At 15.1% G+C, this 22,423-nt stretch overlaps 3 protein-coding genes across 3 annotated transcripts, besides 61 other annotated features; 1 reads left to right on the plus strand and 2 right to left on the minus strand. All coding sequences in view use genetic code 6, as the record gives it.

Moving 5' to 3' along the window:
• The first annotated feature begins 1,061 nt into the window (after positions 1-1,061).
• Positions 1,062-1,120: a microsatellite.
• Positions 1,070-1,112: a microsatellite.
• Positions 1,076-1,122: a microsatellite.
• Positions 1,123-1,228: 106 nt separating this feature from the next.
• Positions 1,229-1,280: a microsatellite.
• Positions 1,281-1,314: 34 nt separating this feature from the next.
• Positions 1,315-1,421: a microsatellite.
• Positions 1,367-1,441: a microsatellite.
• A 148-nt stretch (positions 1,442-1,589) lies between these two features.
• Positions 1,590-1,629: a microsatellite.
• Positions 1,630-1,686: 57 nt separating this feature from the next.
• Positions 1,687-5,583, plus strand: IMG5_197850 (WD repeat protein; the record flags this gene model as incomplete). Its single annotated transcript, XM_004024152.1, has 7 exons — positions 1,687-1,912; positions 2,222-2,753; positions 2,879-3,628; positions 4,322-4,411; positions 4,465-4,580; positions 4,655-4,953; positions 4,993-5,583. The coding sequence occupies 7 exons, from the start codon at positions 1,687-1,689 to the stop codon at positions 5,581-5,583; spliced, it is 2,604 nt and encodes an 867-aa protein (XP_004024201.1).
• Positions 1,902-1,999: a microsatellite.
• Positions 1,947-2,008: a microsatellite.
• Positions 4,956-4,996: a microsatellite.
• Positions 4,958-4,991: a microsatellite.
• A 670-nt stretch (positions 5,584-6,253) lies between the features above and the next one.
• Positions 6,254-6,288: a microsatellite.
• Positions 6,289-6,418: 130 nt separating this feature from the next.
• Positions 6,419-6,485: a microsatellite.
• Positions 6,486-6,808: 323 nt separating this feature from the next.
• IMG5_197860 (hypothetical protein) lies at positions 6,809-7,814 on the minus strand (the record flags this gene model as incomplete). The annotated part of the gene is made up of 5 exons (XM_004024153.1): positions 6,809-6,964; positions 7,032-7,135; positions 7,445-7,574; positions 7,628-7,701; positions 7,757-7,814. The coding sequence occupies 5 exons, from the start codon at positions 7,812-7,814 to the stop codon at positions 6,809-6,811; spliced, it is 522 nt and encodes a 173-aa protein (XP_004024202.1).
• Positions 6,815-6,853: a microsatellite.
• Positions 7,218-7,255: a microsatellite.
• A 1,238-nt stretch (positions 7,815-9,052) lies between the features above and the next one.
• Positions 9,053-9,386: a microsatellite.
• Positions 9,152-9,417: a microsatellite.
• A 78-nt stretch (positions 9,418-9,495) lies between these two features.
• Positions 9,496-9,548: a microsatellite.
• Positions 9,549-9,682: 134 nt separating this feature from the next.
• Positions 9,683-9,729: a microsatellite.
• A 168-nt stretch (positions 9,730-9,897) lies between these two features.
• Positions 9,898-9,970: a microsatellite.
• Positions 9,903-9,947: a microsatellite.
• Positions 9,912-9,981: a microsatellite.
• Positions 9,982-10,032: 51 nt separating this feature from the next.
• Positions 10,033-10,069: a microsatellite.
• Positions 10,033-10,085: a microsatellite.
• A 985-nt stretch (positions 10,086-11,070) lies between these two features.
• Positions 11,071-11,095: a microsatellite.
• A 367-nt stretch (positions 11,096-11,462) lies between these two features.
• Positions 11,463-11,521: a microsatellite.
• A 169-nt stretch (positions 11,522-11,690) lies between these two features.
• Positions 11,691-11,754: a microsatellite.
• A 125-nt stretch (positions 11,755-11,879) lies between these two features.
• Positions 11,880-11,922: a microsatellite.
• A 191-nt stretch (positions 11,923-12,113) lies between these two features.
• Positions 12,114-12,157: a microsatellite.
• A 734-nt stretch (positions 12,158-12,891) lies between these two features.
• Positions 12,892-12,969: a microsatellite.
• Positions 12,892-12,998: a microsatellite.
• Positions 12,893-12,987: a microsatellite.
• Positions 12,902-12,998: a microsatellite.
• Positions 12,979-13,025: a microsatellite.
• A 107-nt stretch (positions 13,026-13,132) lies between these two features.
• Positions 13,133-13,182: a microsatellite.
• A 795-nt stretch (positions 13,183-13,977) lies between these two features.
• Positions 13,978-14,037: a microsatellite.
• Positions 14,038-14,143: 106 nt separating this feature from the next.
• Positions 14,144-14,177: a microsatellite.
• Positions 14,145-14,211: a microsatellite.
• A 124-nt stretch (positions 14,212-14,335) lies between these two features.
• Positions 14,336-14,380: a microsatellite.
• Positions 14,338-14,380: a microsatellite.
• Positions 14,381-16,539: 2,159 nt separating this feature from the next.
• Positions 16,540-16,576: a microsatellite.
• Positions 16,577-16,744: 168 nt separating this feature from the next.
• Positions 16,745-16,824: a microsatellite.
• A 241-nt stretch (positions 16,825-17,065) lies between these two features.
• Positions 17,066-17,116: a microsatellite.
• Positions 17,069-17,132: a microsatellite.
• A 448-nt stretch (positions 17,133-17,580) lies between these two features.
• Positions 17,581-17,613: a microsatellite.
• Positions 17,614-17,859: 246 nt separating this feature from the next.
• Positions 17,860-17,918: a microsatellite.
• Positions 17,875-17,954: a microsatellite.
• Positions 17,923-17,987: a microsatellite.
• A 290-nt stretch (positions 17,988-18,277) lies between these two features.
• Positions 18,278-18,345: a microsatellite.
• Positions 18,346-18,437: 92 nt separating this feature from the next.
• Positions 18,438-18,487: a microsatellite.
• Positions 18,440-18,487: a microsatellite.
• IMG5_197870 (mitochondrial isocitrate dehydrogenase, putative) lies at positions 18,481-19,856 on the minus strand. Its single transcript, XM_004024154.1, has 2 exons — positions 19,442-19,856; positions 18,481-19,391 (listed from the first exon to the last, which is right to left on the minus strand). The coding sequence occupies exons 1-2, from the start codon at positions 19,839-19,841 to the stop codon at positions 18,592-18,594; spliced, it is 1,200 nt and encodes a 399-aa protein (XP_004024203.1). The 5' UTR covers positions 19,842-19,856; the 3' UTR covers positions 18,481-18,591.
• Positions 19,824-19,883: a microsatellite.
• A 166-nt stretch (positions 19,884-20,049) lies between these two features.
• Positions 20,050-20,132: a microsatellite.
• Positions 20,099-20,142: a microsatellite.
• A 363-nt stretch (positions 20,143-20,505) lies between these two features.
• Positions 20,506-20,557: a microsatellite.
• A 193-nt stretch (positions 20,558-20,750) lies between these two features.
• Positions 20,751-20,798: a microsatellite.
• A 19-nt stretch (positions 20,799-20,817) lies between these two features.
• Positions 20,818-20,941: a microsatellite.
• Positions 20,820-20,907: a microsatellite.
• Positions 20,822-20,943: a microsatellite.
• Positions 20,824-20,976: a microsatellite.
• An 88-nt stretch (positions 20,977-21,064) lies between these two features.
• Positions 21,065-21,097: a microsatellite.
• Positions 21,098-22,423: the final 1,326 nt, after the last annotated feature.

The raw sequence follows: 22,423 nt of genomic DNA on the forward strand, positions 1-22,423 counted from the left end.
ACGTTTTATCAGAATAAATACACGAAAAAAAAGAATAAACCATAACTAAAAAGATATTATTTATAATTATTATAATTTTAACTATTTACTTTATACTATTTGCACTCAAAAAAAAAATATATATTAAAAGGAATAATATTCAAAATCTATGTAATGTGAAAATAAGCAATTTCTATATTTAAATAAATGTCTTTATTAATGTTTTGAAGGTTTCGAACCCGATATATAAGATAATATATGCAAAAAGGAAGGAACTCCAAAAGGATTAATATAGACATTTACTTATCAAAATACGAAATATTAGATAATAAATAATCGATATTATAAAGAAAAAGAAGTTGAAAATGTATTTATTTTTTTCAATGATTTTAAAAATTACGATTTTAATTATTTTAATACTTTATATAATGGTACACATAATTTTGAGTCTTTAATGAAAGAATTGAAGGCTGTTTTCGTATCTTTATCTGGAAGTGAGGATTTATATTAATACAATGAAAATAATATTTAAAATATTATAATGTAGTTGAAAAAAAAATTTCCTGCTCATTGTAAATTTTATAGTGTGGGTGTTTTTGCTTCGGGAGGGTTTAATAGTCTCCTTTATTTTACTTAATTAATTAATTTGTTTGATGGAGTTATTGCTTTAGAACCAGTTTATAATTTAAATGATTTAAAATAATTTGAAGATTTTTAAGAAAACATTAACTAAAATATTAAAATTGACTAACTTTTAATCTCTAACTATGAAAAAGTGATTAAAAAAAGAATTGTTATTATTGAAAATAATAATAAAAGTTAGAAAAATATTAAAATAAATGAAATTCTACAGAAAATATAGGCTATTCTTACTAATTTTTAATAAAAGGAAAATTTATATAATATGGAAATTAAGTAGAATTTGATTAATAATTATTTGTTTCCAATAATTAAATAAGTTATTAATTTAGAAAAACAATAAAAATTTTAGAATTTTGATTGATGAATATTTTGTTTAAATATTATTATATATAATATTTCAAAATTAAAAATATAGAATGAAATTAAATAAGAAAAAAAAGATATATAAATATAAATATAAATATATATATATATAAATATATATATATATATATGTATAAAAATTTTTTTTTATTAATATATCGTATTTAATAAAAATAATATATTATATTATCTTTTTTTTACAACTGTTTTTATTTAATTAATTAAATTCATTATTTATACAATATTTATATTATTTATATATTTTTTTTTTATATTAATATTATATTTTTTTTTTAAATAAAATGAAATAATATAAAAAAGTTTTTATTTTATACATATATTTATATATATATATATATAATTTTATATGTTTATTTTTTAAAATAATATTTTATATATATATATATATATATATATATTAATAATATATTATATATTTATTATAATGATTATATTATATTTATTTTTTTTATAAAAATTTGTTTATAATATAAAAAGTATTTTAATAAATATATATTAGTTAAAGCTTTTTGTATTTATTTTATTAATAATAATTTTAATTTATTATTTTAAATATATAATATACTTAAAAATTATAACACTCGAAAAAATAAAAAAAATATAAATAAAAAAGAAAAAAAAAATTAAGCAAATCAAAAAAATTAAATTATTTAATTTTAAAAAATAAAATATAAAAAAAAAATGGATAAATATGGTGTTTTAAACTTTAATCTTTCTGATTAAACACATCCTTAAATGAAGCTTTAGTTTGTTGTTTTATGCTTCCTTTTCGGTATTTAAGTAACAGTTGGATTAAGTATTCCTTTTCTTTTTTATCATCCTTAATCATTGATGTGTAAAATAGAAAATTAATGGTAATCATGTACAGAATAATAAATGTGCCAAAACAAATATGAATATAAATATAGTAAAATATAAATAAATATGTATAAAAAAAAAACTATATAAATATATATATATATATATATATATATATATATATATATATATATATTTATATATAAACATAAATTTCGTTTTTATTATACATTTATAATTTTTTCTTATTTTATTTTTTATAACTTTTAGTATTTTTATTTTTATTTTTTATATTTACATTAAATTTTTTATTATTATTAAAAACTTTAATTTGTTTATAATTTAATTTTTTTTTTTACTTAAAATACATAAATATATAATAATTAATATAAATTTTATATTATTTATTTTTATAAAGATGAAAATGAACACTATAAAAGTATATCTATGGAATTTAATCTTTTATGTGGCTAATAAAAATTATAAGAATCTGCTATGCTTAGTTTTTCTTTAATTGGATAAGTAGTAGGCTATTTATTAAATATGCTTTTTGAAATTCCTAAGCCCCATAAAGCTAAAATGTTATTTTTTACTGTCATAATCGAGTTTTTTTGGCTTTGTTCTGTTAAAGTTGTTGTATTGAATGCTTTTTTCCTTACTATTGTTCTTTTTGGATGGAATCTACTTTTCGCATTCTATTTTGGATAATAATATGCTTATATTTGTGATGTTTATTCTGCTACTATTAATAATGTAGCCCCTGTAGCACTTGGATTTATATAACCTTTTTTTGGGCTTTTTTATTTATGGTATGCTAATTCTAATGGAAATTGGAAAGATCATTTAGTCAATTTTACAGCTATTCCACTTTTGATTTTCGGAATAATGTGGTTTTATACTTATGATTATAGAAACGATTAAAATGAAGTAGTAAAATAAGAAAAATCAAGGTAAATAAAACTGATAAACACAAAAAAATATTAATTTTTTACATTAAATTAAATAAATTTTATCGATTCAAATATTTAAATAAATAAAATTAATTATTTTAATTATACTAAAAAAAAAAAAAAAGATTAGCAAGAATAGATACTAATAATTTCATAACAGAATTATTTCATAAATATGCTGAATTAATCACCTAACCAAAACTTTTAAATAACACAATAATGTATTTAGTAACTTGGGTTACATCATGTTTAGCCTATACGAGTTCCTTTTTAGTATTCAACGACATTAGACATGGTTCATTTTTACAAAATCTTCTCATAAGTTAATTCTTTGACGTTTTTGGTGCATTTTTAGCCTGGATTTTTGTTTTGAATTTCCCAACAAGAAATGTAATGTTCATATCTTCTATAATAGCTGGTTTTATTCAAGTATTTACAATTGGAGTAGGTGATAAATCAAGCTATTTAATCGAAATGGGACCGATTGTTATGTCCAAATATTTCAAATCAATAATTGTAGGTGGTTTACTTATTGTAGTTCCATAATTAATGCCTTATAGGTATTTAGTTTTACTCTTTACTTTGTCAAATATGGCAACTTTAGGATTGAGTGCAGCTGTTCCTTTCTATAAAATGTTAATGGATGAACTTAAAATTAATATTTTTGTTGTTTTTGGAGTTCTAGCGTTTGTGGGAAGCTATTATATTAGAAAATGGACTTATAAAGAAGATTTGGGAATCACAGAAAGCCAACCTTAGTATGTAGAAGGGTAATAAGGTAATTAGATGACTTAAGCTATTTAAGGAGGTATTTAACCTATTAGAGGAAAAACTCATAAATCGGAAGAAAATAGAGAAAAGAATCATGAGGCTTTGTTGAATTATAATAAATGATTTTTCTATTTTTTTTTTTTTTATTATTATTATATTTTATATATATAATTGATATTTTTAAATAAATTAAATAAATTTTTTATGTTAATTTATTTTAAAAATTAAAAATAAAATATTTTCATTTTTTTTATATTTTAATTATAAAGTTAATTTTAAATAAAATATATTAAAACTATTTTAATAATGAAATTTAGTATTTTTATTTTATTTATTTTTTATTGCAATCATTATAGCTTAAACATTATTAACATTATTATATTTTTAATTGTATTCTAATTTTTTAATATGAATATTATTATGTAATATTTTTTTATTAAAAAATAAATAATTAAATATCAATAAAAAATATTTTTTATTTGTTAAATAATAATAAACTTTAATTTTTTAAAAAATTTAGTATAAGTTAACTTCATAATATAATTATAAATTTTTTTATTACCTATATAAATAGATTTAATCAAACTAAAATAAATGTATATAAATAAAAATTAATCTACACAGCATATTAATTAAACAATTATAGTTTTTATATTATTCAAATTTATAAAAGTTAATAAATAATTATTTATATAAATTTTTTAAAATAAAACTTTTTTTTTTTTTTTTTTTTCTAAATTATAAAATTATAAAAAATTAATACAAATAAAAAAAAACCATTATTAAATGTAAAGTAGTTTACCAGGTACCCCTAAATCATCAAAATAGCCTGTTGATGGTCATTAATCGGAGAAACCAAAGGTAGTTCCAATATCTCGTTCATAAAGGTAAAAAAAATAATCTTTAATAGAAAATAGCAAATCAAATTAAAATAAACAAGAATTGATCATGTATAAGGAACTGATATAACAATAGAAAATAAATATGTATTAGGAAATGCCAATACAAAAATATTTTCCGTAAAATTTGATCATGAAGATAAATATGTAGCATGTGGTAATAACTAAATATATAATAATAAATAAAACATATAAAAAAAAATATATATATATATATATATATAAAATAAGCATGTGAAAATGGTGAAATTAGAATTTTTAATACAAAATCTGGAAAATTATCGTACACTTTTTTTTCATCTAGACCAAATATTCCATTTAGTTATGTTCGTTGGAGACCATAAGGATAATCTTAGAAAACACGAAATGTATTTGTATCTCTTAGTTCAGAAGGAGAAATATAGCATTTTCATTTAGCTTCTGGAAAACTTCTTTCTTTAAAAAAAGTAGATAGCTTTGATCCATAATTATATTGTATGGATTATAATATAAATGCAACAAATTTTGCTGTATGTGGTAGTGAACCAATAGTAAAAAAATAAAATAAAAAAAAATAAAAAAAAAAAAAGATAAGAGTATATGACGAAGAAACAAGAGAATAAATATTAAAGCTTGGAGGTGATTAAATGTCAACTTCAGGACATAGTTCGCGTGTTTTTTGTATTAAATATGATAAAGAAGATTATAATATACTTTATACAGGAGGTTGGGATTTTAGAGTAGTCATATGGGATGTGAGGGAAAAAAAGGCTTTATAAAAAGGTATTTATGGACCTCTTATTTGCGGAGATGGAATTGATTTAAATGGAAATTATATTCTTACTTCTTCTTGGACGGAAACTAATCAACTTTAAATTTGGGATAGAAGAACTTATAAATTAGTTAGTGATATTGATTGGGATGTAACACTTAAGAGTAATGCTCCAGTATTTTTATATGCTGGATAATTTTCTAAAGATGAGGGTGGAACATTTATTTTAGCAGGAGGTTCGAATACGAATGAAGTAAAGCTATTTGATAGGGATAATTAAAATAAAGCTTTTTGTTGTATTACGGAATTTTCAAAAGAAGTCGATACGGTGGATTTCGGTAATAAAGGAGAATTATTTGCTACTGCAGGAGGAGATGGACTTTGTCGTATATTTAAAATGAATATGTGATTTTTGTGTTTTTTGCTTTATTTTATATTATTATTAATAAATTAATGTTTTTTTTTTTTTTAATTATTAAAATTCTTTTATTTTTATTTAAAAATTATTAAATGAAAAAATATTAATTCTTTTTATTATTTATGTTATATTATTTTATTTGTACTAAAACAAATTTAAATTAATGTTTTATGTATATAAATATTTTTTTTATTATAAATTATTCTATATTATACACTTAATAATTTTATACTATTATAAAATATATACATATTTCATTATCTTTACTATAAATATTTAATAATAATAAATTATATTGTATTTATTTTTTATACAATATAAAAAAATATTTGCATAAAGGAGAATTTATTATAGTTTTTATTAATTTTTTTATATAATTAGTACATTAATTATGTTTTTTTTTTTTTAAATAAAATTAACATTTATATTATATTCATTTTAGGAATTTTTTATATTTTAATTTACTTTTTTGATTTTAATTATTAGTAAAGGTATATATCAAGAAATTTATCTGTTTTAATCGTTAATTTATTTTAGTTCTTTTAGTTTATAATAATTTAGTACATTATTTAGAATATTTTTATTTTATTTTTTTCTTTTAAAAAAAAAAAAAAATTAATTATAAATTATTCATTTTAAATCTAAAAAGAAATTAAAATAAAATTTTTTTTTTTTTTAATTTTTTTATTTATTTAAAATATTTTTAAAAAAGTAAAAAATTATATTTTGGGTTTAAAAAAAAAATATTTTTTATTTAAATTTTTTTTTTTGAAAATAAAGATATTTTTGATAATTAATAAGGGTTTTTTTTTTTTTTTAAAAAAAAAAAAGAAGTTTTTTTTATTTTAAAAGAAGTTTTTTTATTTTTTTAAATGAAGTTTTTTTTTTATTTTTTTTTTTTTTTTCTTACTTATAAATAAATTTAAAAAAATTTAATTTATTAATTAATTGAAAAATGCTTGAAATACTGAAATAAATTGTCTTATAATTACCATTATTTAACTAATTATTTTTTTTTTATTTTTTTATTTTATAAAATATACAATTAAATTTTTTAATTTTTTTTTTTTTATTTTTATATATATATATAAAATAAAAAATAATATTTTATTTTTATTTTTTTTAAAAACCCTATTATTAATCAAAAAGATAAAACTCTGGTATTAAAAGGATTATCAAAAAAAAAAAAAATGTCCTTAATAAGTGAGTACAATCATCATATTTATTATTATAATGGTTATTGTTATAATTATTATTATTAAGGACTTGAAAATTAAGTCATTAAATTTACAGCTAATTATTAGGCTTAGCTAATTATTTATTCGTATTATTTTTTTTCTTCTGGTGAGCAATCAGTTCTGTTTATAACTTCCTAAAATTAAATTATAAATAAATATATTTTATAAAAATAAAATATAATTTATTTTTTTATATATTACATTTAATAATTAAGAGCATCCTTATACATTTTAGACAGCTAATATTTCAGCTGCTCTTTATACAATAGCCATATATTCACTTGCAATATTAAGCTTAGTTATTTCTTTTATAATAAATTATAATTAATAAACTGTAATTTATTTTTTTTATTCAGGGGTTATCTATATATATTTTATTAATAAAAAATATATATATATGTATATATATATATATATATATATATTTACAACTTATTATGGAACTTATTAATAAGGTTAACTTTATTGATATGCTGATTAAGGACTTGTTTGATAATAATTATATGGTAATTATTATTATTATTAATATATTTATTGTTAATGTAATTAATTTTAATATAGCATTTCTTAATATTATTATTAAGCAAGAATTTATTATTATAGTTAAGGTTCACCATGAGAATAATGGCACGAAGCTCCGTATTTACAAGAACCAATATCATTATATTTACATCTAACTAACTTACTAGACAAAGCTGCTGGATTTTACATTAAGGCTGCTAAAGCAGGATACTATACTAATGGCTTTGATTTTCAATAAAAATATTTTTTTTATATATATACGAAATATATAATACATCAATTGCTGGATTTCTTATTTCTTCTTATCCATGAGCAAAATGACATCTTATTCCCATAACACATTACCCAGCTTTTTTTGTATATATTATAAATGTAACTTCTATATATTTTATATAATTTTTTACTTGTTTAAAAGTTTTTGCAAAGTGTTCTTTTATAACGAACGTCGTGGTAATTTATCATTTTTTATATATATATATATATTTTTTTTTATTTTTTTTCTTCTTTTTTTTTTTAATTGAAAATAATATTTATTTTTTTCTATAAAAAAAAAAATGATTATAAAAAAGCAATATTAAATTTAATTGATTATTTGAATTATTTAAAAAAATTGTATATTTTTTATATTTTTATAAAAAAGTTAAATTTATCTTAATCATAATCATTTTTTTACATTTAAATTATTTTCTAAATAAAAAAATATTCAATTGTTATATACAATATTTTAAAAAATATAATAAAATAGAATATAATTTACTTTAATATATATATATATATATATATTTAAGTAGCCTAATATTTTAATAACAATGTCTAAAGATATATTTAATAAATATTAATTTAATAATTAATGTGTTTTAATTTATAATTGTTAAAAGTTATAAGATTTTAAACTTTCTAGATATAATTAATTATAAACATAATTTTTTTATGTAAAATACTTTTATTATAGATAAACTTAATAAAAAATGAAATAAGCTAATTTAAATATTTTTTTTTAAAAATACTATATATTCTAATTTTATAATAAAATAAATTTAGGAAAAAAAAAAAAAAAAATCTATTAAATAAATTTAACAAATAACAATTTAATTAATAATAATATTTTATTAAATTAATTAAATTATTTAAATCTTTTTTTAATCTTAAGATCATAAGTTTTTTTTCAAAATTAATATTTGGTCTTCTTAAAAATAAAAAATATTAAATATATAATATGTCTTTATTAGAAAAATTAAATTTGTTTTTTTCATTAAACACCAAAAGCATAATTTTTAAGTTATAATTATTTTTTTCTATTTAAAATAAAAAAATAAAACAAAAAAAATATATATATAAAATAAAACTTTTTATTTTCTTATTATTATATATTCAAATTAGATTCTTGTATAGAAAATTATTGAAGTTTCTATTGCAACTAATTCTATTATTAAAAAGGAAAAGAGGGAGGTGGAGGTACTTATTATAAGTTCTATGTTTCAAAAGGATTAGTTAAAGTAGACTATAAATTAAAAGCTTATGAATTCATTTTAAGCTTAAGTTTCTTTTTATTTTGTTCATCTTAATTCTAAACAAAAAATATTAATAAAAAATATTTAATAGATATATAAATAATACACTATTGACGTTATCCTATTATTAAACATTTGAAACTTAATATTATTACTGCAAATCAAAATTATTATTATTTAAAAAAGTTTATTATTATTAGATTTATAATTAATTTTATTATAATTATGGTTATTAATGTTATAATTATTATTAATATCCATATGAATATTAATTATACTATTGTTTATTTATATATTATTATTATTATTATTATTATTATTATTATTATTATTATTATTATTATTATTATTATTATTATTATTGTTATTATTGTTATTATTGTTATTATTGTGTTTATTATTATTAATAATATTATTATTATTATAATAACTATTATGTTTAATATTATTATGTTTAATATTATTAGGATTAATACTATTATTTTTGCTATTATTATTATTATTATTATTATTATTATTATTATTGTTATTGCTATTGTTATTGTTATTGTTATATATAAGGTTATACTTATTATGTTTTTTATTATTTTAATTATGTTTTATTTTTTTATTACTATTAATTTTCATAATTTTCTTATTTTATTAAATCTATTTTTTTATCTTAATTTTATTATTCATTTTTTTAATTAATATTTTTATTTTCATAATTTTTTTCGTTTATTTATTTTTCTTCTGATTGATTTACCTCTTCCTCTTCAACTTTTTTTTCTACATATTATATATTACTTTTATATTTATTATTAAATCCTTTTTTTCTACTATCTTTTTTTATTATTATCTTTTTAATATTTATATATTTTTTTAATTTTTTTTTTATAATTTTATTACCTTCTTTTTATAATAATAATTATTTTGTCTCTTTTATTGTTTTTTATTAATATATTTCAATATTTTTTTTATTTATTTTACTAATTTTAGTTGTAGTGTTATTTTTTATCGTAATTTTTATCATAGTTATTTCCTCCTCTCTACTATATTATTTTATTTATATTTTTTTTTAGATTTAATATATTTTTTTTTATTTTTTTTTACATTATTATTTTTTTAAAATTTATTATCATCTTAAAATTTTTAATCATATTATTTGCTTAATATTTTTTTAGGTATTATTTTATCTTGTTATATTTTTATGCTTTTTATATTTTTTATTTTAATATTTTTACCTTAATCATTATAATTATCATATTTATCTTAAAACATATAATTTTTTTATTAATTTTTATCATTTTCATAATCATTTTAAGAATTTTTTTTATCTTAATCTTTATTTCCTTTTTCTTAAAATTTATATTTATTCGAATCTTATTTATTTAGTTTTTAACTGTTATTTATTTTTTTATAAAAGTTAACTTTTTTAATAATAAAAAATATTATAATATAAAAAACTTTTAATTTTTATTATCAAAATTTTCTCCTTCACTATCAGTATCATATTATATATTTTCTATTTTATTTTGAATAAAAAAGTAAAATAAAATATTTAAAAAACAAATATAATAATACCTTAAATGAAATTAAATTTATTATCTGCATGATAATATTATTCATTATTATTGTTTTTCTAAATTATTTCTTTTTTTAATTCTTAATTATATACTTTATTAGGTTAAGTTTATTATGTCGGCTAAGAAGTAGGTTAATTTGTTTCTTAAATTTCATCTGAAGAACTTGATAAAATTCTTTTTAATTCAAGTAAATCCATTTGAAAATAAAAATATATATTTTTTTATATTTTTAAATTTTTATGTATATTAAATAAAATCAAAAGATAATAATATAAATAATATTTATTTTATATATTGAAAATTATAATTTTAATATTAACTTTTTTTAATCTTTTTTTTTTTTTTCTTTATTAATTTATTCATTTATTATTTTCTTTATTACTTAATTTATAAATATACATATTATTTAAAAAATGTTTATTCTTGGGTTTTTTTATGTTAAATTATAATATTAAATATATATATATATAGATTTTATTAAGAATACTTTTTTATAATTTATATATATAGCAGCCAATAATTTATAATTAAGTTAAAATTTAACAATTTATTTTTTATATAAAAATATAATGACCAAAAATAATAAATCAAAAAAAAATATTTCAAATTTATTAAACAATCAAATAAATATTAATAATTTGTAAAAAAAAAAAAAAAAAAAAAAAAATAGCTTTTATTTTATTTTTTAAAAAAAAAATTTAAATATTTATATTTATTAACAAAAATATAAATAAGAAATATTATTATTAATCAATTTTTTTTGTTTAAAAAAATTAAATAAAAATTATAATAATAAATACTGAAATAGTTTTATTAAAAAAAAATGTCTTTATATAAATAAATTGATTATAATTAAGAACCAAGTGGCTCTTTCATGCTAGAAAATATTAGCGAATTTTAAAATACTTCATTTAATTATTAAAAAAAAATGAATTAGAATAATAATTATAGTTAATATTAAACAAATAGAGAAAGATAAGCTGCTAAAATAATATGTGATTTTATTTGGGTATATTTAAAAAAATAAAATCAAAAAAAATATTATATAAACAAAAAAGTAAAAATTTAATAAAAAAAATGAAAAATATTTAATGGTTTAATTTATTAAGCATTGCGCAGTATATATTTAAAAAATATTTCGAGGCTATTAAATCAGAAAAAAATAAAATAATGTTTAAACAAATAAACAATTAAATAAATAATAAGGTAATTATAGACTTAATTAATAGTTAGATAATTAAAAATTCAATTAATAATAATAATAAAGGTTAAATTAATAAAGAAACTAAAGACTAAACTAATAAGGAAATTAAAGATTTAATTAATTATTAAAAGCATATGTTTTAGGTTGGAAAACTAGATAAATTATAAAAGTACCATATATGAAATAAATTGTAGGGAAAATAAAAGATTTAATATGTTTATTATAAGAAAATTATGATGAAGGTATTTATATATATATATATATATATATATATATATATATATATATATTTTAAAAATAATACAAAAAGAATAATAAATTAATGTTGAAAATTAAATCTATTATTTAAAAATTGATTATTTTAATTCTTATAAATCTTTTTTTTTGAATGGAAAATGGTTATATTAATAATAATAATAAAAATAGCCTAAAAGAAATTTTTAAAATGTAATAAAAGAAATAACAAAAAGACAATATGAAGAAAATATAATTAGATATTAAAATTAATCAGAATATAAAAATTAAAATTTAACAGAATTTTAAAATGAATGGGATGATATGCCTATAGGAACTAAGAATATGAAAAAAAATGAAGTTTAATGGGAAAAAGACTCAGAATCTTAAACAAAAAGAAGAAAGTTTTTCAATAAAAAACCAAAAATAATAAAATTTTATAAATAAATGGGATGAAATGCCTATAAGAGTAAAAAATAAGAAAAAAAATGAAGTTTAATGGGAATAGGAAGAATAAGGAGATTAATAATATTAAATAAAAGATGAAAATATTCCCAAAAAAAATAATTTAAATAAATGGGATGAAATGCCAGTAGGAGGAGGTAATATAAATAGAAATTTATAATAATAATGGAACGAATACCCCCCTCCTGAAAATTAATATTCAAATTAAAAACAAAATATAATAAAATAAAATAAAAAGAAGAAAAAAGATGAAGAATTGGAAAAAAAAAGTGGAAATAAAGAATATGAAGAAATAGAAAATGGAGAAAAAGTGAAAAAAGAAAAGAAAAAATATAAAAATTAAATAGAAAATCTATAAAAAAGAACCAAATATAATCCAATAAAAGCCATTTAAGAGGCCAAAAACAAAAAAGAAAATCAAAACTAAAAAAATAACTAAAATGAAGATGAAGATATGAATATTCCTAATGAAGATGAATAAGGAAATTATAAAAAAATAAAATTAAAAAATTAAGAATGAAAATGACAATTAATAAATATAATCAAAATCAAAATCAAAATAATAATAGTAATAATAGCAATAATAGCAATAATAGTAATAATAGTAATAATAGTAATAAATGGAATAATAGTAATAAATTGAATAATTATAATAAATGGAGTAATAAGATTTATAATAAATGGATAATGAAGAAAATAAATAAAAAAAAATTTTTTAAGAAGAAAAAAATAATAAATTCCTTAATAGAAACTTTCCTGGAAAAACATATAGAGTAAAACTAATACTGGAAGATAAGAATTATAATAAAATAAATAATATAAATAATAATAATAAATAGTATAGTAATAATTAATGGAGAGAAATAAATAATTAAAAGTAAAAAAATAAGAATAGTAGTATCTTTATGCTAATAATAATGAATATAATTACAAAGAAGAAGAAGTCGATGAAAAAATTCCTATTAATTAACATTTATTTAAAGCAAGTGATATATTAACAGAATAGAATATTAAAAATAAATAAGGAATGTTTAATTAATAGAATTATTTATAATAATATCCTATTTAGGCTAAACCTTTTACAGAATATTTGCCTAATAAGATAGAAAATAAATATATTTAATAATAATCACCTAAAAATCCTACAGAGTAATAAATAAAATACATATATAAATAATTATATATAATTTAAATGTTTAAAATAATATAGAATTGTAATTAGACCATCCAATTTTTAAAAAATATATAATAATAATTAAAATATTAGTTAATAAAATTATGAGAATATTTAGATACAATTAACAAATAATAATAATATAAATAGTGTTTAAAATGAAAATATTTAATAAAAATATGGAGAATTAGAATAGAAAAAAGTAAATGATTTTTATAATAAATAGAATGAATAATATATATAAAAAAATGAAATTTAAGAATAATAAAAAAGTGAACAAAACAAAGATTCAGGTTAAAATAAAGTAAATATTGATTTAAATTAATATTTATAGTAATAAATTTATATTATTTAATAATAAAAATACTTTAGTATTAATAATAATAATAATAACAAAAATAATAGTAAATTAAAAAGAATTAGGAAATTCAAAAACAAATTAAATAAAATTAATATATTGATTAGTAAGAAGTAATAATAATAATAATAATAATAATAATAATAATAATAATAATAATAATAATAATAATAAATTGGTTTAAACTAATAACTTGATATTTAAAGATTACAATAGTAAAGATAAATATAGTAATAATAATTACTTTAATAATAATAGATTTTGTAGTCTTAAAAATAGGAATAGTAATAATAATAATATTATTAATAATAATAATTATAGCAATAATTTATTTAGTAATAATATAATTAAAATCTATCTAATTAAAATAAATCACCTACTGGTAGAATAAATGCTAACCCTTATAATTAAACAGTTAGTTATTAAGATTTTATTTAAAATTATTCCAATTAATTTTAATAGAATAAAGTAATATTTTTTATTTTTTATTTTTTTGATATTTTTATTTTTTATTTTTATAAAATAAAATTAGTACAATTTATAAAAAGGATAAAAAATGAATTTTTGACTTATGTTTTTATTAATTATATCTATTTTAAAAAATTGTATTATCTTATAATTTATTTATTTATTAATGTATGTTCTTATATATTTTATAATTACATTTCTTTTTATTTTTTTATTATTTTATTAATTTAAAATACATTGATTAATAATTTATCTATAATAATAATTTTTATTTTACATTAGAATTAATATATTTATATATTTTATTAAAAAAAAATCATTTAGTTAAATTACTTAAGTACGCTTTTCTTTATTTAAATTTATGTTCTTCTATTTATTATAACTTTTCGTCTAATTTTTTATATAATTTTTCTAATTCCTATTCTCTATTGTATCTATATATAAAGAAAAAATGTTAGAAATATGCTTATATAAACATATATATCTAAATTTAGAAAAATTATACTTTTTAAAATTTCTTTCTCTACTATTATCAATTGTAACTTTAACAGAATCATAAATTTCAGGCAAAAGCTTTTTAAACAAATATTTTTCTGGATTTAATTTCTAATCAGTAAGACCTATGGACATATTATTTTTCTAAAGACTTAAATTATAAATTTAACTTACACTATCAACTGAATATATAGATGCTTTTGAAAGATTTCCATTTTAAATAATTGAAGGTAATCTAAAATTAATAAAACTCTATTTAGATTTTTTCATAATAGATATTTTTTTAGTATCATTCATTTATTATTTTTAAAAATCATTTTCAAATTAAGGATCATATAAATTTTAAATATTCATATTTTTAAAAATGACTAGAATTCTTTCTTTTTAAATACCTTATCTAGATAAATTTTATAGTCCTGGGTATATTTAAATTAAATTATCACAAATAAGAAATATTTCTAATTTTCCTTTTTAGTTTATGATAAATAATTTATCTCTTTGAATACATGCCAGTCCTTCTTTTTTCCATTTCAATTTTGGGATTTAATCTTATCCAATATTTTATAAAGATTCCACTTTAGCTATTTTGTTCGGAATATTTAAATTATATAATCTTCCGTTTCCTAAACTATCAAATACATAAGCAATACCACACCTACTAATATTTATAGAAGTAATCGAATATGGTATTTTACTTTCGAATAAATTTGATCTTTTTGTCACTTAACCACCTTAACTTAAATCATGTATGAATAATTCACCATTAATTGAGCCTGAAAGTAGTAGCTTTTCTTCGAAAAAAGCTAATGTACATATTTATTATTTATGTCTAGAAAGATAAAATTCATCAATGTTTAAATAATTATTCCATATAAGTATTGAACCATCTTATAAGGCAAAGGCAATGTATTTTTAAGTATCGTTTATTTAAGTTTAGGTTATTTAATAAAGAGTATGGTAGTCTTTTTTTTAAAAAGATGAAGTTAGATTCTAGAATGAAAAAAGAGAAGACTTTTAATAGGAAAGCAAAATTGATTTACAAACTTATTTTTTAGTGCATTTTTTGAATATTTTTTTACTATTTGGTGTATTTATAATATTATCAAGGAAGAAAAAATTAATAAAAATATCCTTTTTTTATATATCTATTTTATAAAAAGTATCTTATAAAGGTTTTTCTAATTTTTATATATTTATTTCTTCGTCTTTTTTTACTTCTGGGAGTTTGTAAATAAATAATTATTAATAGTTTTGTGAAGAAATAGCTAAAAAAGTAGAATTTGAGCTTATTTTGTAATTTTATAAATCAAAAGTAATATTTGTTGGAGGAATAATTTAAAACCAATTTAAAATTTTATTTTCATTTGGAAAAAATGCTAATATATATATTTTATTTTAGGATTATTAAGTAATTGCAATTGTTAATACTTAAGAGAATATGTATGAAGTTTAAATACATATAATGTGGCTTTTAGAAAATTAAGATAGTTCTTCAAATTTTAAAACAGTGGCTTTTTTTTAGTGTCTAAAATAAAAATATTTGATTCCTAATCACCTACTATTATTAGATTAGTATAAATATCAAAATCTTTTGTTTAAATTTAGGTTAAGGATGAAATAGAAAATTCACCTTGAGAATAAGCTATTTATAACTATTCGTCATAATTAGGGTCTTATTCCTTTTTTTAGATTTGGTTAATTTATATATATACTTCTTTTAATATTTCATCTTATAATATTTCATTTATAAATCTATTTAAATTTGTGATATTATATGATTTATATATATAATAAAAAATAAAATATTTGTTATATTTTTTAATATTTAAAAAAAAAATGAAATGGAATAAAAAATAAATTAGTCATATTATATATACTAATAAATAAAAATAATTAAAAATTAATTGAATGAAAATAGTATATTATATAAATTTATATATATATATATATGTATATATATATATATATATATATATATATATATTTAAATATATATATTTTTATTTTTTTATTTTTTTAATATTATATCTTTTTACTTATATGGATTAGGTAAATCATCATTATTATTATCTGGGTTACAATATGACCATTTATTTAAATAATCTTATTCCTATCTTATTATATATTTTTGTGATTTATTTTTTAATTTATCATAGTATTAGTTTATTTTATTTTATTAATAAGTAATTATTTTTTAAGATTAGTTTTAATATTATTATGAATATTTATTTGACATATTTTTTATTTTATTTTATTTTATTATATTATATTTAATTTTTATTTATTTTATATAGTTATTTTTTTTAATATTCAATTGTATTAAATATATATATTACAAACTTTTAATTTTAATATATTTTTTTATTATTTTTCATTTTATTTAAATTTAATTTACTGTTTCTCTGACCTTAAAAATTACTTTATATCATATAAAATCCATGTTTTTTTTTGCATTTATAATTAAAACAAAAGAATATTAAAGAATAATTATTTATACATTTTTACTTATAAAATCAAGTATGGATATTTGAATTTATTCTATTTTAAATAAGAATTTGTTTATAATTAAAAAATTTATAGAGCATATAATAAATATAAATCATTGATTTTTGAAATATATAATAACTTTATAATAAGATAAAAATATATTTAACAATTTAAAATAATTAAAAAATCTAACTGCAGAAATTTAAAAATATATAAAAATATCATTATTAATAAACAAGAAGGTTAATCAATAATAATTGGGAAAAATATATATTAATTTATATTATAATTAATTGATATAAAGTTTTTTATGTTGATTACAAATATTTTTAGATGCATAAGGATAATGAATATTTTATCTTCCGAAAATATGTTAAAATATAATGTGTCTATTATTTATACAAATAAATAAAATTCAAGATTTATCAATTCTAATTTATGTAAATTAAATAATATAGTTTAATTTATTTCAATAAAATTAATTATTTATATAAAAACCAATATTTCGTAAAGTTTTTATATTTCTAATATTATATTTATTCTATGTTTATATAATATAATTATTATTATTATTTATTAAATATATATATATATTTTATATATATTTTAATTATATATAAATTAATAAATATTATATATTATTTTTTTAAAGTTATATATATAATATTAATAAAATAATTTTTAGATATCTATTTATAAAAAATTATTTGTAATATTATTAAATATAAAAAAAAAAAATAATATATTTTGGAAATAATGTATTTTTTATTTATAAATATTTATAATTATGTATTAAATAAAGAATAATTTTTTTTTACTTAATTTAACTCTTAATATATTAAAAGATATATAAAAAAATTTATTTTTACATAAATAAAAATTTATATTAAAAAAATTAATTAATATTCAAATAAAAAGAAATATTTTTATATAAATTACAAATTTAAATAATTATATATAAATAAATAATATAAAAAAAATTAATAATATATATTATAAAAAACTAAATTAATTATAATATATAAATATAAAATATTCTTAATTTAAAATAAATTATATTTATTTATAGATATTTTATTATAGGCATTTTTTAAATATTAAAAATGATATAAATATAAAATATAAATATATATATATTATTATAATATATTTATATTTATAATTTATATATATACATATGTATAAAATGTTTTTTCCTTATATATATATATTTTTTATTAAGGAAAATTAATATAAAAAACAAATTAAAAAAAACTTTATACATTTTTATAAAAATATTCATAACTTAGCTTTAGGATATAAATTATTTATCATATTTTTTTAAACACTTTCAATTAATTTTTCTAAAACCTCAAACTTTTCTTTTTCTTCAATCAATTCTTTCCCAAAAGCTTCATTTTCGCTACATAAGATCACGCTTTTTTACAGCAACTAACAAAACGAAATCAATTATTAATTTCCATCTAATTTTCCCCTATATAATAATCCTTAAATCCATACAAAAATACATGCTATAGCATTTGTATAGATTTCTTTTCCTTACTAAAATTATTATCTAAAATAACTCGAAACTACATATAAAGCCTTTTCTTATTATGCAAATAGTAAATTTGTCGTTAAGCCAGAATTCCCAAATCCTTAAGAGACTAATTATGAGTGAATTTCGCCATCGTATCTTTTGCAAGCCCATACAAATCCTCCTTAAGATTTAAGGGCAAAAATTAACATATCTTGATTGTTTTTGTGTTCGTAGATTATATTTTTTTTAAAAAAAAGCGTTTTGTAGGTTTATTGGTACATGTTTTGGAATATTTGGACAAGTTTTTCATCATATTCAGCATATAAGTCTGCCCTTGTGCTAAAATAGAGTGGAAACTTTATCTCTAGGGCATATTCAAAACAGTCTTTGGCAAATTGGATCATATATTCTTCAGTGTTGTACATAATAAAACCCAATATACTGCCTTTTGTGGATGAAAAATCTTGAATTTTTAAAGATTTTTCGTTTGTGAATTTTAATTCGAGATTTTAAACTTATTTTTCGTCGAAACTTATAAAATCTTGAAATACTTATCTTGCTATTTTTTTATATAATAAGAATACGATTTTTTATTTTTTTAAAGTTTACCAACTATTATTGGATTTTTCCAATTAGGTATTACTTTTTTTATGTTTTTTATTAATATTGGTTGTGCAAATAATGTGCCGTTTAATATATTTCCTATTGTTACATTAGGGCAATCCCAGCCTTTTATTCTTTCAAATTCTCGAGCCATTTATATATCAGCGCCTAATGATGGACATTTTATACCTACTTTATGTTAAACTATACTTAAAGCAGCATCAGTAGTTATTTTATTGTTTGTTTTATCACGTTAGGCGATACTGAGATCGTAATATTTTATTGGGACGTCTAAAAATGGAAATATTAAACGTTTTTTAATTATGTTCCAAACTGATTAACTCATTTATTCGCTATCTAGTTCTACTATAGGATTTTCAACTTTTATTTTTTTTATTTAGTTCATTTTTTTTGTATAAATTATTATTTTTTTATTAATTTATTATTTATAAAATAAGAGAATTTAAAATTTTTATATTATAAATATTTATTTAATATAATCAAAATTTTAATAACTATTATATATTTATATATAATAATTTTATAATTTTTTTTTAATATAGATTTTATATATATTTTTTATTAATAATTTTTTTGATAAAATTATAAATTAATTTATAAATAAATAATAATCAAATATATTTTAAAAATAAATCTATAATTAAATATAATAAAAAATATATAAAAATAAAATATAATAAATAAAAATATTTTTTTTATTTATTTTTAAATTATTTATTTTTTTCTTAAAAAAATATATAAATTTAATTACAAAAAAAAAATTATTAATAAATACAAATTATTTATAGCAAAAAAATAAAAATATATTAAATTTAAATTGCATTTTTTTATAAAAAATTAAAATATTTGATAAATCCTATAAATTAATTTTAATTTAATTAATCAAAAATAAAATATTTATATATATTATAGAAAATATAATTTTTTTTTTTTATTTCAAATATATAAATGCAAAATATTATTATAATAATATTTTTAATAATAAATATATAAATATATATATATATATTATTTTAGGTTAAAATCATCAATTTAATTTTAAAAATATAATATTAAAATTATTGAAGATATATTTATATTATATAATAGATTATTAAAATTTATTAGTAAAAATACTTTATTAATCTAATAAAATTATATATTAAAAGTAAATAAAAACTATTATTTTTATACAAAAAAATAAAATATAAAAAAATACAAAAAAAAAAAAAATTTTAGAAATATTGTAAACAAAAAATATAAATTATAAAAAAAATTAATTAAATTATTTAATAAAAAAAAAACTTATTTATTTATAAATAAAAATTTTAAAAAATAAAAAAAGATATTAAATATATAAAAATTAAAGATAAAATTAATTAATTATATATATATATATAATTTAATAATTATATATTAATAAATATATATTTTAATATATATTATATATATACATATATTTATTTATATATTAATTTTTTTATATTTTTATATTTTATATTTATATAAATGTTTATATTCATTATTTTTATTTAATATATAATCATATATATTAGTAATAATAGAGTAAATATATACTTAAAATTATTTTTATAATTTAAATTTTTTTATTTTTTTCTATATTCTTTATTTTTTATTAAATATTTTTTTATATATAATATTATCGCTTTATAATATATATATTTTATTGTTTTAATTTAAAAATATTTACTCAATTTTTTTTATTTTTTTATATATTACTTATTGTTTTTTTTATAATAATTTAATAATTTTAATCATAAATTTTACATAATTTTTTATTTTATTTGGTTCTTTTTTATAAAAATTATATTATATAAATCTGATTATATTTTTTTATTTAAATTTATAATCTGTAATATTTAAAAAATTTACAAGTATATAATTTATTATCTATTTTAATAATATTTTAATATTACTATTATTATATAAATAATTTTAATTATTAATTTTTTTTAATTCATTATATAAACTATAAATTTTAAAATTAAAAAGAAATCATAATTTTTTTTTTAAATATAACATATATATATATATATTAATTAATTACTTTTTTATTATAATATATTTTTTTTAAAAATTCATACTAATTACTTAATAAATTTACAATTATTTTGCTCAAAATTTATATAATTTCTATAAATTTCATTATTATTATTCATTTCTTAAGCTACTGATATAACACTATCATACTCTTATTTCTTGAACTCACAAATCCATTATTTAAGTTAAATTTCTTCATTATAAACAATATTTTACGCCTATTTATAATAACTTTACTTTTTTTCATTAATCAATTTGTTAAAGTCTAACTGTGTAATAATAAGAGGCCTTATACTCAAAAAATTAAAAACTGAAATTCCTAATGACATTGTACTGGTAATAATTGTAAGAATAGTATTATAATTGACACTTTCTTAAAAACTATAGAAAAAAAAGACTAACCCTAAAATAAGTTGTGGTAAATCCTCAAACGAAAATCTCATGAAAGCATTAAGAATTTTATTAGAAATAGACTTCCCAGCCAGATTTTAAAAAAAGTATTTCATGAATCTATTATTAGGAATCATTGATATATTAAAAGGTGCGACAAAGTCTAAAACATCTCCCAAAGCCACACATTCTAAAAGCATTGAAATTTCATAAAATTAATTTATATAATGAGTAGAAAAAAGTCTACCCTTTTATTTATAATAGTTAAAAAAAACACTAAAAAACTTCAAAAGATTACACGTCATATTAAAAGCAATTATAATTAAAAGTAAAGTTGCCAAAAAGTTGTATTTACAATGATAAACGACAATAACAAAACATAAGTCATTATAATTGTCATATTTACTCAATTAGCTTTAAACAAAAGAAACTAAATAAAATATTTCTTTTTTCCCTTTTAATTTATATTTTATTTCATTAATAAACATCGTTAATTTACTATAAACCTTATTCTAGTCATATGATTTATCCTCCATA

Source organism: Ichthyophthirius multifiliis, assembly GCF_000220395.1.
Source record: "Ichthyophthirius multifiliis unplaced genomic scaffold scaff_1120509251407, whole genome shotgun sequence".
In the NCBI taxonomy this organism is placed as follows: Eukaryota; Ciliophora; class Oligohymenophorea; order Hymenostomatida; genus Ichthyophthirius; species Ichthyophthirius multifiliis.